The sequence below is a fragment of the Propithecus coquereli genome, unplaced genomic scaffold (assembly GCF_000956105.1).
Source record: "Propithecus coquereli isolate 6110/MARCELLA unplaced genomic scaffold, Pcoq_1.0 Scaffold111, whole genome shotgun sequence".
NCBI classification, from domain to species: Eukaryota; Metazoa; Chordata; class Mammalia; order Primates; family Indriidae; genus Propithecus; species Propithecus coquereli.
The window spans coordinates 51,168-74,589 of NW_012135081.1; the positions used below are offsets into that span (position 1 = coordinate 51,168).

The 23,422-nt window shown below is 36.5% G+C and overlaps 1 protein-coding gene across 1 annotated transcript; it reads right to left on the reverse strand.

Annotated features, from left to right (window-relative positions):
* Positions 1-23,422, reverse strand: CCNT1 (cyclin T1). The gene is made up of 9 exons (XM_012653965.1): positions 22,949-23,422; positions 21,154-21,235; positions 13,880-14,008; positions 11,688-11,748; positions 9,706-9,768; positions 8,566-8,611; positions 7,226-7,389; positions 6,989-7,059; positions 1-5,974 (listed from the first exon to the last, which is right to left on the reverse strand). The coding sequence occupies exons 1-9, from the start codon at positions 23,107-23,109 to the stop codon at positions 4,577-4,579; spliced, it is 2,175 nt and encodes a 724-aa protein (XP_012509419.1). The 5' UTR covers positions 23,110-23,422; the 3' UTR covers positions 1-4,576.

Sequence of the window (23,422 nt, forward strand, 5' to 3'; positions counted from 1 at the left end):
TGAGTGTTTTATCATTAACGTTTATTGATGGGATGGATAAATACAGATTGAGAAACATACTTGACAGCAAGATATCAAACTGATAGCCAGACTATAAAATGTATACAACATCCTTTTTTAAAAATTTTTTGAATTTTTTACAAAGAGCCCTTACTTACATCCTATCATTCACATAACAGCAGAGATCCCAGGGGTAGCATCCAGAACTGAGATGCCCCAAGGAAGACAGAGGCAATAGCAGAATATGCTGAGAAAGGACTCTTAAGAGGACTACAAAGATAACAAAAAATCTCACCACAAAATTGTACCTGAGTGACACAGATTGGTAAAGTGTTTTACTTTTTTTTTCCTTTTTGCTCTTTGGTCTGATAAGAAAACGGACAGTTTTAGGTGTGTGAAGTAGGGTGGGAAAGGGTCAGTTTCGAATTCAGAAACCTAGGTTAACACTAAGTTAGGCTGCTGCATTCTTTTCTTTGGGTGCTTAAGCTAGCCAGCACTTTCACATAATTGCATTATGATCAACAACTAATCAGTTAGTTCCTCAGCTTCAACTGAAGAGTTCCTGATTACCTGATGGAGGACATACTTGCTCTGGCTTCCATTAGTATGCTGTCAAGCATCCCTCTCCATGCTTAACATGGCAACACAAAACCCAAGAGCCTTTCTCTTCATTCAGCCATGAATACACACTCGTAAAGGAGAAGAACAGATACTGCTTTTTAGTAAACATTCTTTTTCTTTACCTCCCTTTTCCAATACCAAGTTCATATTAAAACCTTTAGCAACATTAAAAGGGAGAGCTCTTCCACATAAAAAATAATTTCCATTCCAGACCACTCTATTAGGTAGGATTAGAGTACCATGCTTATTTCAAACTCGCATCCACAGAGGGGTAAAAAGACAAAATAAAACTTATAAGTGTGGTACAACATGAATATTTCCTAAACCATCAGGAGCAAACACTCAGTTAAGAGCTCGGTGTTAAGCAACAACTCAAGAAATTTGGGGAGGTATCAAAGACACCAAAAGCTTAGTGGAGGCTATGAACAGAGGGCGATTTCTCACCATCTGATGGATTGCATAGACTGCTTAAATTCTCCCAAATCTGAAAGAATAATATTTGTATTCCCACTTTAAGATGTTCTAGACCTTCCCTTGTCCCAGCATTAGTATCAAAATAACTCAACAGAAGAAAAAAAATTTTAAAAATAAATAAAATAATCAATTCCCCAAATAAGGGAAATACAAATATGTTTAAAACCCAACCATACTGGGATACATAATGCCCCTCTAATTGCCTTTTACCAGAAGCAAGGTATGAGGAGTATACATTTCAATATGAAGAATTAGGTAGCAGAAGTTTAAGAAAACCCAGCAGTGATGTTACCATGATTTCTATATCTAATCCATTGCTGTTGTTTCCAACTAGAGACTTAAAATTTTTCTGTCAACACTGGTGAACCCAATAATACAGAACTATATCGTATACACTAAAATCACTTTTAAAAAAGAAGAAAAGGGAAGTTAAGGAAATACATTGATTCATGAATGAGAAGACTAGACTAACACCTAAGTATTTTCTAAACCCCAAAAACATAACTGATATTTTAGAAGACCAATTTCGCTTTAGATTAATGTTTCACTAGGGTTCTAACATCAACACAGGTATCTGATTTAAAAACTCTAAGAACAATCCACAGGTATCTGTTTTTGTCAACATGAGAGTCAAGCAAAGTTTCAGAAATGAGATTTATAGAACTTGAGGCTCCAGGCCTACTTACCACCTTCACTTATCTTTGACAGTCTAAGCTAAAAGAATAAACAAAAAGCCATATTTACTAGACTAACTTTGGATGTATAAATCCCATTTCTTACCCTTTGAAGGTGTGAGGATAGGAAAGACACACACAACTCAGAAACCACACAACCCAAACTCAATTAAAACACAGTAAGGTTTTAATTAAGTTTATGGAATTTGGATGATACACATGCGAGTTGACAGGTCCATCTGCTTACCCAAAGACAGCAGCTTCATGAAGAACCTATAAGGAGGTTCATGACATATGCATAGATCTAAAAGCAGATACTGTAGGTATCTTAAAATGGTACCAGGAGGCATTAATATAAAAGATCACTAAAGCAACCTGTATCAGCAATGATCTACTAGTGCAAAGGTCAGTCTACACAGCATAACGCAGCTCTTAAGCCTTTGTAAGCACTTTTGTCTCATTCATTCCTGACAACATTGTAAGGAACTTAACTACAGTACTGCCATGAAGAACTGCTATAAAGTCAAATGGATATGCACCTTTGTGGTGAAGGAGTGCATGTGATTTAAAAATATGTGACATTTGATAAGAATAATTAAAAGCTAGAAAAGACATTTTTCACAATCAAAGCAGTGATCATCAATTCCACAAAGATACAGATGCAAACTAAATGGCATATTCCCTTTGGAAAAGCCAGGAAGGGAAACAGATGCTACCAAACAGAATCTAAATAAATAGGAAGCCTAAATTTAGTAAACACAAACACTCATCTACCAATTATTTGGCACAACAAAGAAAATATGAAGGGGAAAGAGGAAAATGTCATCTATAAAAGTGAAGTGACACACCAAGAAATATTAATGGTTTAGAGGTCAAGAGCTCCTTGTTTTAGCCAGCAATGGCAGATAAGTCAAATACACAGAGATGCAAGACACCAACCCCTTCCTACAAATTCCTTTCTATATTAGGCCAGTACATCATCAATTCCAACTGCTTTAGTTTTCTTCCCAAACTATTTCTGCCAAGCAGCAGCACATGTATAAGTCCGTTTCCCCATGACTTCCAATGAAAAGAATTCAACTTCTCCCTAAAGACTATTTGGTGTGAAGGAAGCTGCATTAAAAACAAGACAACAAATTCAAATTGCACCATCTCTTCTAGAGCAAAAAAATGCCATGAAAACCAAAGAATATCCCATCAAATGATCTGTGGCTAGGTGGTTTTGAATTAGACAGCTTGGCTTAGAATTCTTTCCTCATTAAAAATGTTTGCTCCTAATATATGGGATAATCAAGCCCCCATAACAAAAGGACTTCTGACTTATTTTTTAAAGGACTCTTAGAAATCTCAAGAACTTCTGTCTAGAATCTAAAGCCACCAAAGATGAACAATCTGAACACAATAGTATCTGTTTGCTAGGTTTGCTTGCTCTCATGGCATCAGTACTTTTAAATTGACCAGCTCCAATCTCTCAAGTAATATAGGTGGCAAAAACCTGAGGATACAGCTGTTTCCCTTCAGATACACAGATTAAAAAAAAGCAAGTCTTACACTCATAATTTAAAACACAATGTCCTAAAAATTCCAAAGCACAATTTCATTGTTTTTAGTATCCCCTAGTTCCATGGCTTCTCCCAGAACTACTACTCTCACATATGGTCTGGGCTTTCATAGGCAGGATATATATAGCATATCCCCCTTCCCTTCACAGCCCCTGAGATTGTTCTCATTTGAACACTTTCCCAAAGCCCAACTTCAAAACAGACACACCTAATTCTGTAGGGCAGAAGCTGGCCTTGCCCACCAATCCTCCTTCCTCAACCACTCCTCAGTTTTGCATCAAAATGCAAAGAGGGGTAAAAAGGAAGTTTTCATAATGAAGTTAAGAGTCAGGCCATAGGCAGCACTTGCCCAAACTAGAAATTAGGGGGCTACTACTCAATTACAACATAAAGAAAGGGGAAAATGACAAGTCAAATACAAGCCTCTTCCTTCCTTTATGTTCTCAAGGTTAACCGTGGTCTCTCTAGTAGACTGTTGGGAAGTGAAAACAGTAAGGGATAGGGAGGGAAAGATAAGACATGATTTTTAAACACACACACTTAAAATACACATACCCACACTTACATACACTTAAAGGTCTCAACACTTCAAGTGGCCGGTGCCTACTTCAGAACTCTTGGCCAAAAAACCTACCCTCCCACCCGCCCTGCACAAATTCCCACCCTCCAATCCCACCCACCAGGAGTCACTGCTATGTATCTCATACACACAGCAAAATCCCTATCCCCTCCCCGATTATATAAAAAAAAACTAAACAGATAACTTACTTTCTTTAAATTATTTTTTTAAAGTCTCTTAAAAGATTTTGACATTTAAATACTTCCTCTCTTCTGATATATTAAACACCAAAAGGATCCACAATTGTTTGATAAAACAAACCCTCTATATTTCAGTTCTGGTAAGAAGAGGGAAGATACCAGCTGCAATCAACCTAATTGGAAGGTGGAGAGGCCCAAGAATAGAGAAAGTGTTCTTAATCCTTCACAGCTTCAACACATTCCCACCTCTCTAATACCAGTAAAATTGTAATAAAATAGTTAAACGTATGAGATAGCAGATATAATAACCAAGGCCCTCCACCACCCTCCCACTTATGTCTCAGTATCAATTTATTCCCTAGTCCAAGAAGGGTGACATATTTCATAAGGGAAGTAATTTTCTTAACTCAGAATCAGTAGTCAAAAAAACAAAAAAAAAAAACACGTTTTTTAAAGAAGTTTTTTTTCTCCTCTTCTTTTTCTTTTTTACTTAGGAAGGGGTGGAAGTGGTGGAGGAGGTTCTGATGGTAAAGGTGGTGGCCGGGGTTTGTCTGTATTGCCAGATCTAGAGATCCCACCAGCCCGTGGATTCAGATATTCACCATAAGAATGAACAAATTCAAATGCAGGGGGCTGAGTGGGCTGAACACCCTGGGCACTGAGCAGAGAGTGAAGCATATTCACAGTATCTTGATAGTCTATCGTCTGAGTTGTGTTATGACCATTGGCTCCACTGGGCCCTTTATCCAGTTTCATATGAGAAACTCGAGTTTTACAGCTGGGCTGTGAAAAGGGAAGGCCACTTGTGTCTGAGCTATGCCCAGGTAACTGGGCCATTGTAGGAAGTGGAGGAAAGGAGAAACTTACAGAAGAGGATTTACTACTCTTGGCAATCTTGGCTGGATGATCAAACACTGGCCCTCCAGTCTCTTCAGGGGGCCCCCTTTTACGAGTAGAACTGGAAGAGGAGAAAGAACTAGATAAGCTATAGGTTTTGTGTGCTAAGGTGCTTGTCTGGCTACTATGTTTTGGATCACCTGGACGTTTATTCCCAGTACCAACTGGAAGCTGTGCGTGAGAGTGCTTGTGTGAGTGGTGATTATGATGATGATGATTAGATGGGTGAGTCTTGTGCTTTTCTTTGTGCTCTCGGCTCTTTGTAACACTGTCATCTACAGAATTGTGCTTGTCAGATGCAGCATGAACTTTAATGCGCATTTTTATCTCCTCTGGTTTTGAAGAGGCAGCTTTATCTCCACCGGCCACTGGGATTCTCATTTTGAGAGCTGTTTTGTCAGCCTTTTCCAGAAAAGGCCGTTCAGGGTTTTCTGAACCCTCTATGGGTATTTTCAGAATGACTGAAGAATGGGTATCATGGTGAGACAGGAGATTCTGGGCAGCGTATGCATATTGTGACTTCACATTGGCCTCCATGTTCTCCAATTGTCTCTTCTGGGCTGCCAACTCTTCTGCATGCTTTGCACGGTATTCTTTCAGTGACACTTTAGCCGATGGTACGCTCTTACCACTCTGCTTCTGGGAAATAAATGCATTTGAACCATCCTGTTGCAAGGAATGATCAACTCCTATAAGTGCTAAATTCTCACTAGTCCGATGAGCCTGAGCAGGTTCTAGTTTAAAAGGAGGTTGAGAGGACAGCCATCGCTCGCCCTGCAACATCTCCACACTGGTTAAGTTGCTAGATGACTCTTCAGAGACTGGAAGGGAAGGCACTGCACTTGTGGTAGAAGTTGACATGCTCATTAAACCTGCAATAGTTGTGTCTGAAGAGCTCTGGGAAATCATACTGAGGATTGTCTGCTCTGAAGTGTTTTCATCTGCTCCTCGGTCATCTGCTTTTGTTTTCCTGGCAGCCTGCCATGCCTAGAATGAAGCAAATAACATTTCTTCACTTGAGGTAATTTATTAAATAGAAAAATACTGAGTTGAATAGATTGTACTTGCAGCAACACTGGAAATTCTGGATAGGCCACAAACAGGAGGCTACCCTAACATAAAATCCAATATAAATAACTAACCTCAGAAGAAAATTTTAAAACCTTCCATCAAGAGTCATAGCAAAAAAAAAAAAAAAAGTCACAGCAATCTTTACAAATGTTACAAAGCAAGAACATAAAATAATTTGTGCTTATCTAAAAATCATTCATTAACATCTATGCCTTCTTATGACTGCTTATGATTATAAGTTGTTAGTCCATGAACAAATTCTAGAAATTTTGGTGAGGTTTTATATGAAAGTAAAATACGAACTATGTGATCTCAAACCTACTTCTAACCCTAGGCTTCTAAGAGGCAAATTCATTTGCTACAACTCATTCAACTCAGGAGAATAAAATTAAGTTTATCAGTCTCAATTTATGAGAAAATGAGGGAACCATTTTAAAAGAAATTTTCTATCTGACACTGGGGAAAAGAAGGAATGATTTCATTATTCATAACTAATAATTTGAAAAATATTTGAAATACAACTTTGGACTACAATCTACACAAAAACAAAATTCTAAAATCCATTTTTAAAATTACAGCACCAGCTCTAACCTTGTAATTTTCTACCTTGCCTCTATCAGAAGCCGATACTCTGACTCAGAGAAGCCATGTTTTTTCCTCAACAGTCTCCACGCAGAAAATACTAAACCAATGTTGCTAACCAAATGACATATCACAGGAGTTGCAAAATGCAAAGCAAATCCTGCCATCACCTACAGCCATTGACTTCTGGGCCAGTATCCAAGCTATGAAGTTCAAGCCATGATTATTACATTACTATAAAAAGGGAAATTCCAAACCTAGAATACATATTGAATTCTGATATATTCACTGGTGCAGTCAAAAGAAGAAACTAGTTTTGTTCCACAAGTTGACAGCAGTGAGTCTTACCCTCCAATTTCGAATGCGTTTGAGCCTGTTGGGAGTTTTCTCCAGAATCTGTAGAAATTCATGTGTCAGTTCTACAAATAAAATAGAACATTCAAGAAAGACTCAGAGAGACAGAAGTAACGAAGCAAGAATAACCTCAACTAACTCACTATTTTCATCTGAATCAAGTCACTTTCAGCCAGATATGTGACAGATCAAGAGCAAGTGCTTTTCAAAGTCCCTTACTCTAAAACTTACCATCTAAAAGTTCCAAGGTCACAGTGGCGTCAACATACTCCCACCAGTGCTTCCCGTCAGTTGAGACTGGGATCTCCCAGTTGGACCACTTGCAAGCCAGATGAATGCAGACACAGGCCACCACAGGAGGTGTGTACTGCAGGCTAAATGTGGTCAAATGCAGGCTGACATCAGAGGGAAGGAAACAGAGAGTGTCATGAGCTCTCAATTCTCAACCCAAAGCTAAAACTCTCCATTATTAAAAAAAAAAAAAAAAAAGTTTAAAAAAACACAGGAGAGTGAGAAGGGCAAGAAATATCCAGTGCTCTGATACAGCACTCTATTTTCCTATTAACTCACCTGTTCAGGTAACAACATTTCTAAATTTCTTGACTGCACATCATTCAATCCACACACTGATCAGAGCCAAAAAAAAAAAAAAAAAAAAAAAAGCTAGGTATTCAAGTTTTTTAAAACATTGACTTCTGGACCACTATCCAAGCTCACAGTCAATGTTTATTACCTATCACCCTGAGACTAAGCTCAGATCTTAAGCAAAATTATAAGCTTTTTGGTGTGCACAATCCCTAAATCAAGTACTTAAGGAAATACTGTAGAAATTACCTTGTCTCTTACCAATCATATTTCTATTTAAAATGATGAACAATCTTTGTCTCAAGTATGAATATGCTTGATTGATGGTTTATTTCAAATATTTCTTGTAAGAGGTTATAAAAAGGAACTTCTTAGCCCTGACAGTTATTAGGGGTATCTTTGGTTTCCATGAACAAACAATATCAGGTATTAGAGTTGAGAGTAAGTTAGTCATTTGATAATACAAGTTATGTACTAATAATTTATTTTGTAAAAAAAGGAAAAAAGAAAAAGTATTGAAACTCTTTACACACCTACATGTCCATTTGTTTGGGAGTGGGGGAAGAAAAAGGAGTCTTAAAATATCATAATTATTGCAGAATCTTCCATATTAGGTTTTCGGTCACTATCAATGAGTGCTAAGTTTAACGTAACTTTCAGAACTGTGCTCTTGGACATTTTAAAGCAAAGTAACACATAACAGAATTGAGTAAGCTATCAAAGAATCAGTATTAAATACTTATATATCACCACAGCAAATTAAAAAGCACCATGGAAATTTAAACTACAACATGAAAACTGTGCATAAAAATCAACATTGACCAGAGAATTGTCTATAACACATTGTATCAAAGATCATTTCCATGCCTGGGGTCCTTGGGTTCTAGTTTACTAAGTGGTTGTATTTACCACTCAAAAGGTAACAATTCCAACCCAAGTAAAATTCTTTCCCAAAATTAGAAGGGAAAAATAATTAAAATATAAACCTGTTGGTTGCCATGAAGTAAGAAGTCTGTGCCAAATCCTTGCTTGCTAAAAAAAACAAAACAAAACAGTGGGGCAGGGGGAAGGGAAGGAAAAAAGTTGTTAGTGCCATTTATTCTCAACACATATTTAGTAACCATTTAATATTTGCAAGATACTACGAATAGAGTGGTAAATGAGGCAAACATGATCCCTGACCACCTAATGTTTATAGACAGATCAATGATTTTTAATTTTAATAATTATGCTGCTTCCAGACCTAGGGACTCGAGTGTTATTCTGCACATCAGGTATTTGAGATACTTGTAGCAAGTAATTTAGAGATTCTGATATAAGGATTCACTGAGAAACACTAAACTAGATGAACTAAGATGATCTGAAAGCCAAAATCAGAATCCAAAAGACCTTAATACATTTGGGAAAAGTGATTTTTGCTGATAAGAGAAGTTTTTAATGAAGTGATTTAATCCCCAAATCATCAAATAACATAAATTATTCAATATATTACAATGAAAAAGCCACATTCCTTTTTCCAAAAAAAAAAAAAAATGCTCTGGGTGACAAAGTAAAGTTTTATCTTCCCTAAAATGTCATCTTTTCAATGATAACAAATATCCATCTCCACCTCGGCCTCCCAGAGTGCTAGGATTAGAGGCATGAGCCACCACACCCGGCCATCATAAACATTCTAATACTTTCATAAAGAACTTGGGAAAACTGCAAATTTTCACATGAAACACACATTAGTAAAATGTAAAATAAGACCAATTATCAGTTTGGTCTACAAAACTATAAAAGGCACATAAATGCACAATGGAGTCCAGAGATTCTAAAAATTTTTTGCTGGGACAGGGTCTCACTATGTTGCCCAGGCTGTGTCTCAAACTCCTGGACTTAAGTGATCCTCCTGCCTTGGCCTTCTGGGTAGCCTTTAATCAACCCTAGAATTAAAATAAGATCACCTACTCCCCCAAGACAAACATCCTCAAGAGGTTAACTCTCACCATTTATTTTGATATAAACTAAGTAGGCCTTTCAATTTAACTTTTGGCCACAGCAGATGTGTTATGTATTTGTTCACAGAAAACCACAGCCTCTAAATGGTAAAACAATTTAAGACATCTCAAGTTGGGATTCCTTACCTCGAACAAGTTGAGTGCACTTTACTACATGTGTATGTGGGTGATCAATTGTTAGTTCAAAGCCTTAAAAGAAAAAAGCAACTGGTTATAAAGCTAGAGATACTCAAAAACATTTTATACTTATTTTATCTGAGTCATCACCAAAGGCCTCCCTCATTTCCCTCACCCAAAATTGCTGTTCAAAGGCTAAGAGTCACACAAAGAATGCAGTATACTCTTCTCTAAGATGTATTATCTTCAAAGTTGCTTACACTTTGAGCTAGAAGGTACTGCTAAGATCTCAAGAGCACTGAAGAACACAAAACACATTTTTAGGGACAACAGAATACAACATAAGGTTGGAAGAAGGAGTCGCTCAAGTGATGGCTACCTTTTAAAGCCTAAATTTTTTTTTTTTTTTTTTTTGAGACAGGGTCTTGCTCTCTTTCTGGGGGTAGAGTGCAATATCATCATCATAGCTCACTGCAACTTCAAACTCCTGGGCTCAAGGGATCCTCCTGCCTCAGCCTCCTGAGTAGCTGGGACTACAGGTGTGTGCCACCATGGCCAGCTAATTTTTCTATTTTTTGTAGAGACAGGATCTCGCTATGTTGTTTAGGCTGGTCTCAAACTCCTGGGCTCAAGTGATCCTCCCAACTCGGCCTCCCAAAGTGCTAGTGTTATAGGCATGAGCCACTGTGCCTGCCCTAAAGTTTAACCTTGAAAAAACATTTTAAAACCTATTCCTGTCTTACCTCAGTTTTGTTCCTTTTCATCATCTCAGTTACAGAAGACACTGATCATTTTATTTTACCTCAAATGGTCTTTACCAAAATTACTTAAGGAGGATCAGTGTGTCTATAAAAACTGTCTTTGAGTAAGTTGCCTTTTTTGAGTATATAACTAAAATTTTCCCCGATACAAGAAATTCTATTGATAAATTTACAAGGTGCGAATTATTCTGAAAGGATAACTGATATCTGTGAATTAGATCTTACTGGTTTCCACATTGAAGTATTAATAAAAATTTATTTCACCAGAAAAAATTCATTGTCCCCTAAAATATGATTACTTTGAAGATAATTTAAGAGTCAACTAGCAGAAATTAACTTCAGAGATAAACTTTCAATAACTCATCATGTGTACATACGTGCAAAAAAAATACAGCTATACTAATAACTTTCAAACACAACTCATGAAATCCTACCCTGCCTAGGAGAAAAAAATGGCAGTCCAAAAGAACAAGAAAAGAAATTCTTTATTTCCATATTTTCTAAGCTTTCAAAGACAGCCTATGTGTTGAAATTAAGAGTCAACTAGCAGAAATTAACTTCAGAGATAAACTTTCAATAACTCATCATGTGTACATACGCGCAAAAAAAATACAGCTATACTAATAACTTTCAAACACAACTCATGAAATCCTACCCTGCCTAGGAGAAAAAAATGGCAGTCCAAAAGAACAAGAAAAGAAATTCTTTATTTCCATATTTTCTAAGCTTTCAAAGACAGCCTATGTGTTGAAAATAATAGATAATAAAAGAACATCATCAGAGTTGCCCATGCAACCACTATAGTTTGAGTTCCTCCATTTCCACTTTGCTGTTCTAAATACCAGTTAACAATTTTAAAAACAAATGCTGTTAACTACAATGACAAATAAGCCATAACAATCCATGAAAGGAAAAAGGTTCTTTAGATTATTTACGAGGTTAAAAAGTGCCAAACCTTAAAAAGCAAATCATGAAACCTAAAATGAGGAAAAAAAAAAAAAAGACCACTAACTGCTGTTTCAAAGGTCAGCTGTACTACTTACATTCTCCCTATGGTATAGGCCAGGGTTAAACTCTGAGCTCTATAACCTCTATAAACCAGAAACAGATGGACGGACACTCTGCAAAAACATCCCAAGGGATTTTCTTCCTGTTTCGTATTTGGCAAATTTAAAATCAAATCATTATGTTAAATAACTTTTTTAGTGTTTTAAAGGAAAATAAACTTACCTAAGGTCTGCAAAATTATGCTTTCTAAAATCACCAGATCTTGAACTTGTTGCAGGTAAGCCTAAAAGTGAGAAGACAAAAATTATTCTCTACAAAGATACAATGTGTAAAGTGTAAATAATTCTAACAACCCCTCCTAGAGAAACTAAAACAATAAACGGCAGGGGTGAAATTAGGAGATAGACTAGGAATTAAAATACAATCCTGATCCCTCATCCCCATTCAGCACAGATTTTCCTAAAAAAAAAAGTAAACTAGCACACTGAGAGATAACTTTATTCATATATGGCTACGGAAATAGCACCAGAGATCTGGTTCATTTTCAGATTGATTAATATTTTAGGTTTTAAAGCTCATGTGATTTAGATATAAGACAATTTAAAATACATCTTTTTTTCAACACCACCAAAATACATTTGCAGAACCTTCCTACAGTACTGTAGACATTTAACGGCTATCAAACATTTGACTCCTGTTAAACCTTCCCCTTTGGGACAATGCTAGATTTCTAAAAATTAACAGAAAAGTTCAAAAGAAAATGTAATAAACAAGAAAATTCTCTCAGATTTGTAACAACCAAAACTATAACACTAGCCACATGTGGTTACTAAGCACTTGAAATGTAGCTAACCTAAACTGAAATGTGCTATAACTGTAAAATATACACTGGATTTTGAAGACAGTTAAAAAATAAAGAATGTAAAATACCTCATCAATAACTTAGTAACATTGATTACATGCTAAAATGACAATAATTTAGATTTACTGCATTAAGTAAAATGCATTATTAAAATTAATCTTTTTTAAAAATTAACTTTCCACTTAACTTTATGATTTGAATAAGTTGATAAGGATTTAAAACTATGCTAGCTCTCCTTTCCACACAGTGGAGAAAATATCTGCCCCACTAACCACCTCAAAACAACAGCAGACTTTGGGAGAAGTTATGTAAATATGTATTAGAGAAGGAAAAAAAGTGGGGATTATTTTGTTTTTGTTCTATTTTGTTAACTCAATTCTATAATCACATTTACTAGTCTCAAACCTAAATAAAGTCCAGACCAATCACTCTTTTCGACAAGAGCTACTGGTGTGGCTCAAAGAGAAAAATGAACGAAGTCAAGACATGGCTACATATAACATAATTAGAAGGACTATTATTAAAAACAAAAACAATCTCCCTGGCAAACAAAACCTTTCTCTATTATGATCAGAAGAAAACACACAATTCCATTTATCTATTTGATAAAGGATAACCCAGACATCCATTGTCAGAAACTTAAATGATCTAGTAACAAAAATCCATTAATTTTTCTCTAATTACTTACAAAAATCAGAATTTTCAACTCATCACTCCTCAATCACTGACTTCTACAACCAGAAGAGAGTTTCCTTTCTTTAAGAAAGTCAAGAAAGAATAGAAGGAAACAAAAAGCTATGTGTATACGCATAGGATAAAGGTCTGGAAAAATATCTATCAAACTATAATCAGCAGTATTCTAGGAAAAAGGGAGATGAACTTTGACTTTAAATGTTTCTTAAGTTTTTGAATTCTTTTATAATAAGCATATATTATTTTTATAATTTCTTTAAAAGTTAAAAAAAAAACTAGTGATAGGACTCACTTTCTTAAGGATCCATAACAAAAATGTATCTATGAGAATATTCTTCATAACATCTATAGTGGCAAAAAGATGGAAATTATCTATACTTCTTAATGGAGAATGGTTAAAAAAAAATAGAGAGAGAGAGAGATATATAGACACATACACAAGCATATGATGAAATACTATCTAGACTTTTTTTAAAGTAGAAAATTAATAAAATGAGAAAATATTTGAGATATAGTAAGTGGAAAAAAAAAACCCAGATACAAAATACATGCACACATAGCTATTTATAGAAAAGAAGCCAGAAATACCAGTGGTTCACTTATATATCTGTGCTTCGGTTGTCTAAAATATATCTAGGTGATGCATTTTCTTCTTTGTTTTTCTGCATTTTCAAATTTACTACAATGAATACAATTAACTTTTGCCATAAAATTTATGTGATTTTTTTTTTGTTGTTAAGGAAAAAATAAACACTAAAAGGTGCCTTTAACAGCCCCCATTCAAACTTCAGTAAATCAAAGTTACAATATTAAGTTATAATATATACAAAGAAAAACAGATGTATAGTTAATCTCCTACCTCACTCCTAGTATCAAGAAGTGACTCCTGTGGATGGAGACAAGTATGTGCTACCTTGATGACATGTTCCAATTTTTTTGGCTGCTCTTCTACTTTCGCTGCTAGAAACAAGGCTGCTGGAGCCACAGACTGGATGGAGAGAAAACAGATCATATTTATTATTTATTTATTTCTAGACCAAGGTGGATCTAAAGAGGAGCTAAGTCTCAAACAAATCCAGTGCTTATCTCAACTTCACCAACTCTTATTTACGCTTTTCTCTCTACTTATAATATCTTCCCCTCTCCTATCCATTGATCCATGTCCACTTCCAAACATCAATCCTTCAACAACCTCTCATTAAAAGCTATCTATGGGAGAAGGTACTAGATATAGACGGTTTTCTATTTAAAATGAGATTCTTGGTTCATGCCTGCAATCCCAGTGCTTTGGGAGGCCAGGGTGGTAGGATTGCTTGAGGCAAGGAGTTCGAGACCAACCTAAGCAATATAGCAAGACCCTGTCTCTAAAATAAATAAATAATTAGCTGGGCATGGTGGTGCACACCTGTAATCCTAGCTACTCGGGAGGCTGAAGTGGGAAGATCACTTGAACACGGCAGTTCACAGCTGCAGTGAACTATGATTGTGCCACTGCACTCTAGCCTAGGCAACAGAGAAAGACCGCATCTCTAAAAAAACTAAAAATGAAATAAAATGAAATTCTTTATTAAAGAATTTGTTTATATCAAATCACTCTATACATTTTTCTAAGGAGTAAATTGAAATGTCCAGAACAGGCAAATCTATAGAGATAGAAAGTAGATTAGTGGTTGCTACAGACTGGGGGAAGTGGGAAATGGGAGTGACTGTAAATGCGTGAGGAGCTTCTGGGGTGATGTAAATGTTCTGGAATTGGACAGTGGTGATGGTTCCACAATACTGTGAATATACTAAAAACCAGTGAATTGTACAATTTAAAACAGTGAATTTCATTGTATATAAATTGTATCTCAATTATTTATATATTAAATTTTTTTTAAAAGAATACGAAGCATAGCCTTATATATAAGAAATCATACATAGCAGGCATTTGGGGGGGAAGTTCAAGCCAATACAGGCAAACAACAAACTGAGACAACAAACTCAGACACTAAACAATATAAAAGATTAGAGCAATATGACATTAATGTAGCCTAGCAATCTGGGAAACTTCAGAAGTAGACTTTTCTTGAATCTTAGGAATATTTCAATGAATTAAAGATGGCAATGGCAAGAGCTATAATTCACAAGTCAAAGAAATGCAATAAATAATTTCACAGAATTTAAATATCTATTTCACTTTACTGACTAGAACAGATATTCTAATACTTATTTGTATCCCTGCAGTTACCTACATAATACTTTTCTAGAGTAAGTTCCTCCACAAATTCAATTCATAGTAATTCTTTTCCTTCTCATTTGTTTCAGTTGTATATGGAGCTTGCTATATATACATTTCTCAGTCTTTAGGATAAACAAAGCAGGATCCAAGAAAATGGGCATGAACAAAGATATGGGATCTGGGCATGAAGCACATTTTGAACATTAAACTGAGTCGTTAAATGAAATACATAATGGGATGTGAGACATTAAAGATTTTAGAAAAATGTAGAGTTTAAGAAATATTAAGAGTAATCTGGTGGCAGGTAGGATTAAAAGGAGGAAAGGAGGGGATACATTAAAAGTTAATTTTAAAAAAAGAAAAATTTTAATAATAATTCAGGCATTAGGAAATAAAATTTAGAGTAGGCACTAACATTAGAAATAATGGAAAAAAGAAACAGGTATCATTTTGGATAACTATTAGGGTTGCAATAAATATACATGCATGTATTTGCATACAGACAAAAAATTCTAATGGAATATACTCAAAACATTAACAGGATTATCTCGAAAAAGTGAGTTATCGTGAAATCTTCATTTTCTCCTTCAATCCTTTCTTACAACTTTTTCTTTTTTTTTTTTTTAAGAGACAGGGTTTCACTTTGTCACCCAGGCTGGACTGTACTGGACTGTCACCCAGGCTCACTTTGTCACCTCAGCCTCCCAAGTAGCTAAGACTACATACAGGCAGTGCCACCACGCTCAGCGTCAATTTTATGATAATGAAAAAATATATGTATAGGGAGAGAAAAAATGGAACACTATAAAAATTAACAAGATTTTATAACTGGGCCAGGTGCAGTGGCTCAGGCTTGTAATCCTAGCACTCTGGGAGGATGAGGCGGAAGGATCGCTTGAGCTCGTAAGTTTGAGACCAGCCTGAACAAGAGCGAGACCCCCGTCTCTATTAAAAACAGAAAAAATTAGCCGGTGAACTAAAAATAGAAACAAAAAATTAGCCAGGCATGGTGGCTCTTGCCTGTAGTCCCAGCTACTTGAGAGGCTGAGGCAGGAAGATCGCTTGAGCCCAGGAGTTTGAGGTTGCTGTGAGTTAGGCTGACGCCAAGGCACTCACTGCAGCCTGGGCAACAAAGTGAGAATCTGTCTCAGAAAAAAAAAAAAAAGATTTAAACCTATACAACTCTGCTTTCTAGGAACTAAGAATATATTTGAAAGGAGCTAACTATAATATAGTATACAAACAATAGATAACAATGCAAGCTAATATTTCATTAAGCAAAAGACTGCAAGAGATAATTTTCAATTTAATTTTTATGCAATCAACCATAAAAATATTCAATATTCCTTATGGAATCATTTGTCAAGTTCACATACCAAAGCGTCTCCCCATAAAAGGCCAAGTTTCTCTAGGAGGAATTCTTGTACCAGTTAAGCGTATAACATTTTCTCCATTTTCAAAAAACAATAATGCTAGCTAATGTTTATTGTTTGCTATGTGCTATTAAAGCCTATCCACTACTCATTTGCCCAAAGCTACACAGCTAGGAAGCACTATAGCATGGTTCTAAATCTAGACAGGACTCCAGAGACCATGCTTCTAACTACTGAGCTTGACCTCTTAAGAGTCAACTAATTAGAGTAAAATACACCCAACAAATTTGTTAGGCACTAAATACAGAATCTGTATTTTGAAATATATAAACACACGCACCCCACCCAAGTAGTTCACCATTTTTATTTTCCCCCACTTGAAAACATTTAAGATAGTACATGTAGAAATTCAATTAATGAGATTGAATTTCTTCTCAAAAAGAAAGTAAATGCAATTCCAGAACTTGAGTGTAAAGAAATAAAGCAGTTATTTAACCATGTCCACTAAAGAAATAAAATTTATTTTAATTAAAAGACAAGTACTCTACCTACCAGGGTGTTGGAAAAATACTATCTTGATCTGAGATATGGTCACACATAAAAAATAATAATGCAAAAATTAATCAATTTGCATAATTTAGATTTTTATGCTTTACTGTATACCTCAATAAAAAAACACAAAATGAGAAAAATATTCACAACACCTGAAAACAGCTATAATATATAAAGAACTCATAAAAATAAGATAATCAGAATAACAAAAAGGGGGCAAAGAGAACCAGCAATCAGTCAATTTTTCACTCAATTCTTCAATTTCATGAGAAGAACCATGACCAAAAGGCAAGAAAACCTAACTTCACTAACTGAAGCAATGTAAATTAAGAAGATAATTTAGGACCCCATCAATCTGGCTCACCAACATATCCCTAGCACTTAACAAATACTTAATATTTCTTGAAGAACTAAAATATTTCTTGAAGTAATGAATATTTTTTGTCAGGGTGTAAAGAAAAGGACACTCTTCTATAGTGCTGGAAACAAAGCATACTGATAATCTTTCAATAGGGCAAATCAACACAACAAAAATTTTTACATATGCATACCCCTGAGCGCAGCAATTCCACCTATAGGAATTTATATTAAAATGCTCACACAAGTGTACTATATATGTACAAGACTATCCTATGTAACTTTATTTATAATATAATAAACTAAAAACAACCCAAATAGCCACCAATAGGGAGCTAGTTAAATAAATTATGGTAATTAAACAAATACTACGTAGCTATTTAAAATAATGAGAAGCCAATATGAAAAGATGTCCAATACATACTGTTAAGTGATAAAGGCAAGTTGCACAACAGTAGTATAGTAAGACATGATTTTTTTAATAGAAATAAATGCTAGTGTATATATGGAAAAATGTCCAGGACACTACATACCAAAGAGTTGTCAGTGGTTATCTCTGGGTGAGTTTACAGAGGAGCTTTTAATTTCCACATTATACATTTCTGTACTGTTTTAATTTTTACCATGGGAATTTATTGCCTTTTTTTTTTTTTTTTTTGGAGACAGAGTCTCACTCTGTTGCCCTGGGTAGAGTGCAGTGATGTCATTGTAGCTCATTGCAACCTCCAGCTCCTGGGCTCCAGTGATCCTCCTGCCTCAGCCTCCGAAGTAGCTGGGACTACAGGCATGCGCCACTACACCTGGCTAATTTTTTCTATTTTTTAGTAGAGACAGGGTCTCACTCTTGCTCATGCTGGTCTTGAACTTCTGAGTTCAAGCAATCCTCTTGCCTCGGCCTCCCAAAGTGCTAGGACCGCAGGCGTGAGCCACCATGCCTGGCCCTATTGCCTTTGTAATAAGAAAAAAATAACATGAAAAATGCATGAGGGATTAAATATATGTAACACCAATGCCACAGCAATGTGTTAAAGCCTCTCAGATTTGAATTTAGATTCATCTCATCTAAACTCTTAGAATATATTAACAGGATGTTATTTTTGACCTGTTAATTCTAGAATGTGTCTAAAATCAATCCTCTAAAGAGGATCAACGACTCCCAATTAATCACTAGAATTTAGAAAAGGCCATGACATCCAAAAGAATATCTTCATATTGGATAATTACCAGATCATTCATTCATTCAATAAGTTTACTGAAGGTGCTTTGGAAAATATACAGAAAAGTGAGTCTCTGTCCTTGCCAAGCTTAATATGTAGGAAATAAGATGTAATTTGACAGATGAAAGTAGGGGGAAATATGTATTAACCTATATATGCACAAAATGGAAAAGTTGATTTGAGATTTATTTCACCCCAGATTTTAAATCTTTATTGTAATAAAAGGGAAGAATTATAGAAAATGTTCTTCTGTAATATTTTAAGAAAAAAAAGAATTATAGAAAATCTACAGAATTGGCACAATAGCGATGAACTTCTTCAAATTTCACTCTTTATCCACTACCTTCTACTCTGGTGTCATTAGATAGCCCCATTAAATGCTAACATACTTATCTTTCCCTTAATAAGGGTGTACTCCTTCCAGTCAGAAGTAGGGCATGGCTGGAGGTATGGGGGGTAAGGGAAGAAGAAAGCCAAGCTAACTGGACAATCATGAAAAATTAGGAATACTTAATTCACAAGTCCAAAAAGCTTATTATGTAGTTATTCCCAATACTGATTCTGCCAATTTCTTACATTACAAGAGCTATGTATACCTTCACAGATACTTTCCCTACAAGGATAAAAAATAAACAAATAAAAAAGAGCTTAAAACCCATCACCCTAAAGGGTATGTCTTAAACAAGTTTCCTCAGTAGTATAACCCTTTTTAGGAAAAAAACCATAATGAGCTCTTTTTCCTGGCACATCGGAGGCAATCAGCTGCTTTAAGATGAAGCTAAATATCTCCTTCTCAGCCACTGACAGCCAGAAACTCATTAAGTGGACGATGAATGCAAACTTCGTACTTTTTATGAGAAGAGTATGGCCACGGAAGTTGCTGCTGACGCTCTGGGTGAAGAATGGAAGGGTTATGGGGTCCGAATCAGTGGTGAGAATGATAAGCAGGATTTCCTCATGAAGCAGGTGGCTTGACCCATGGCTGTATTCACCTGCTACTGAGTAAAGGGCATTCCTGTTACAGACCAAGAACTGGAGAAAGAAGGCGCAAATCTGTTCGGGGTTGTATTGTGGATGCCAACCTGAGCGTTCTCAACTTCGTTATTGTAAAAAAAAAAACGAGAGAAGGGTATCCCTGGACTGACTGATACTACAGTACCTCATGGTCTGGGGCCCAAAAGAGCTAGCAGAATCTGCAAACTTTTCAATTTGTCTAAAGAAGATGATGTTCGCCAATATGTTATAAGGAAGCCCTTAAACAAAGAAGGTAAGAAAGAAACCTAGGACCAAAGCACCCAAGATTCGGCGACTTGTAACTCCACGTGTTCCGCAACATAAATGCCGGCGTATTGCTCTGAAGAAACAGCATACTATGAAAAATAAGGAAGAGGCTGCAGAATATGCTAAACTTTTGGCCAAGAGAATGAAGGAGGCCAAAGAAAAGCGCCAGGAACAGATTGCCAAGACACGTAGGATGTCCTCTCTGAGAGCATCTACTTCTGAGTCCAGCCAAAAAGAAGATTTTTTGAGTTAATAAATAAGACCATATCACCCCCCTCAAAAATCCCATAATGAAATATCTTACTCATAAATCCATATGAAGCATTCTCCAAGTTTATCCCTATTATCTCGGGATTTTACTAAACAAATATAGTCTTTCCTAGAACTGGGATATCACTATACATTTACAATCATGTGAAATAAGGCCATTTGAGGTAGCAAAACTGAAACTATCACTATTTATAATTTTGTCCACAAAAAAAATCCCTTTATTACTATTTTTTTTTTTCTATTCTTAAAAGTCACTTACCCAGTCATTATTATATAATGTACCTTCTCCTCCAACCGTTGATTGGAATTTTATCAAAGGCTTTTGGAAAATCTAAATAACTTACATTCCTTTCCTGTGACCATATTATTATTTACCACTTTGAAAGTTATACTTAAATTAAGCATGATTTCCCCTTTAATGCTACTCTACCAACCCAAAAATGTTAACTTTAAGTGTTCAATAATCTATTTCTTTATTAGAGAATCCAATCCACCTACTCTAAGGATGTCTAAATCTACCAGACAATTAGACACTTCACAGGAAAACTGGAAGACTGGATTCAGAACAGCAGCATGACACATAAGCAAAGTGATCAACCCTAAATTCTAAGTTCAAATCCCAGTGCAGTAGCAAAGACCAGGAATCTATCACAAAAGGATTACACCATATAAAAAAATTAAACTTGGCCAGGCGCAGTGGCTCACGCCTGTAGTCCCAGCTACTTGGAAGGCTGAGGTAAGAGGATCTCTTGAGCTCAGGAGCTCAAGGTTGAAGTGAGCTGTGATCGCACCACTGCACTACAACCTGGGAGACAGAGAAAGACCCTGTCTCTAAAAAATAATAAATAATAATAATACTTACATTTCGATGGAATTGTGTGAAGGACTGAATCATGTAGAATCGATGCATGTACACTATAGCAGTGTTGATAGTCAATTGTGAGCTGAAGTGTTCAAGTTAAGGTCCAAAAACAAGCAGGCAGGCAGTATAATTTCCAAAAATGTAACCTCTAACTCCTCCCCAAAAGACCACCAAATGATCAAGCACAGTAGATGCTACTAAATGAAATCATACTTACCTCTGCCTCTCCAAAGAGTTCTGTTTTCTTTCACCAAATTATTAATCGCCAATTGACATTTAGCACAATGCCTTACACGTAACAAGTATTTAATATAAATTTACTGAATGAATAAACAAACTCTCAGGATATGTGGATCAAGTATAAAAAAAAAAGTAACATCTTAAACATTTCTGTCACTTGCCTTCTGAAAATGCTGCAATGGTGATCTGTTAGCTCAGGATATCTCTTAAACATGATTTACCAGGCCCTTCTTCACCTGGCCTCTAGGTATGTCTGCACTAGCTCCCTCCCCTTCTGAACTCCAGCAATTAACTTTTCAGTTCTACTTCTCTCTGGCAACCAAGACTTTTCATATGGTGATCCCTGGGACCACAAATACTTTCAAATGACCTGATATTTATTAAATGAAATAAAAACGTTTAAATATCTTAATTCTAAAGACCTCAGCTGACAATATGGGGTCTAGAAATGATGCAGTCCCATGATGGCAACAACCTTAATGACAACACACATACAAAAAGGGAAAGCGTTTTAAGGATACACTGAAATAGAATTTCAAACAAAAAAGTTTAACTCCGTACTGACTGGATGCTTAGGAAACAAACTGGATATCAACAGGAAGCAAAATGACAATAAAAAGGATACTTACTTTGAGATGAACACAATCTTAAGATACAAACAGCAACACATTTAAATGGAAGCTGCACCCAAGAAAAAGTTTTCATGCACAGAGTGAAAAAACTTTAAAACCATATTAGTTTTCTCCACCACAAAATGAGTGTATTTTATGACAAACAAAAATATTTGGGGGGGGGGACATCACTAACTTAGCACATCTTTGAAATATGAAGAAAACGAATATACACCAGCGCTCTAAGTAACGTAAGAACCCAATATTTTGTAAAAGATTTAAAACATTCGATTCCGTGAGTCTACATCCCTAAAAACATAAACCGACATCTTTCCTTCCTCTGAAATTCTATAAAACTCTAACAGCAGATACTACTATTCGAACGTTTGAATGCCAAGCATTGTGGTGGGGACAGAATCAAATGCAAGAGGTATCATCCCATTTTTACAGATGAGAAGACCAAGAATTTGACAGCTAGCAAGTGGGAGGAACGGATTTTGAACCAAACCTGGGGCATTAATTCTAGGCCTTCAGGTATTGAATTTCTCGAAACTCTTTACACACTAAGTTTGAGAGAGAGCCGTCAACAGTGAAACCTCTACTAGACCCCTAAAGCACAGCGGAAAAGGAGAATCTTAAAGTCACCAAAACAGGTCAGAACACACTGAAGAGGACTAGTAAGAGCTAGTTAAAACACAAAGCTGGGAAGGATACGAATTCCCAGCAAGGTTGGTGGCACGGGTTAGCGAGCGGGAAATTAACTCCGCCTCGCTGCCATCGCGCGAACAGAGTTTCAGCCCGCCCCACCGTGGGCTCTCCCACCTAGACATCCAGCTCCTCCTGCCCACCTTCTTCCCCGCTTCGGTCCCCACCAGAGCTGAAGCCCTGGACGCGGAGCATGGCGGGACCGACTCGAAGGCCAAAAGCCTAGGCCGCAAGGATACACGTTAAGACGTTGCCCCATGTCCTGGAGTAGATTGGCCGCCTGCTGGCGATAAGAAAGTTCTTTATCTGGGTCCAGGCCAAAACGACGGGATGGGCTATTTTCCAGCTGTTCACGAGTAAAATACCACCGTTTGTTGTTGTTCTTCCTCTCTCCCTCCATAGTGCTTCAACCAGAAGGCAGCGACGGAGGCTGCAAGCACTTCCCAGCGTCACCTAAGCGGCGACACATCCGCTGTGCGGAGGCAACTGCGACGTGACGAACTTCCGCTAAGAGTCGATATCCAGATTGTGACGCTTCCGTCGAGGAAGCGAAAGTCAATGGGCCAACTTCCGTAATGGACCTAGCAACAGCCTGTAACAGCTAGTATACGACCAGGAAGGACCTTGAGGCGAGGACGCAGGCGCGTCACGTGACACCTTGGGAGGTAGGGGGTGGGAGTAGAAGTTTGCGTTTAAAAACCACGTCTTTTCCC

Excerpts from the sequence above, each read along its gene's own strand:
- CCNT1 (XM_012653965.1), bottom strand. The coding sequence starts at position 23,109 with ATGGAGGGAGAGAGGAAGAACAACAACAAACGGTGGTATTTTACTCGT. Across the intron at positions 14,009-21,153 it reads TCACACAATTCCATCGAAAT|TCTGTGGCTCCAGCAGCCTT; the intron begins GTAAGTATTATT and ends CTCTCCATCCAG. Across the intron at positions 7,390-8,565 it reads TACTTCATGGCAACCAACAG|CCTGCATTTGACCACATTTA; the intron begins GTTTATATTTTA and ends CTCTGATGTCAG.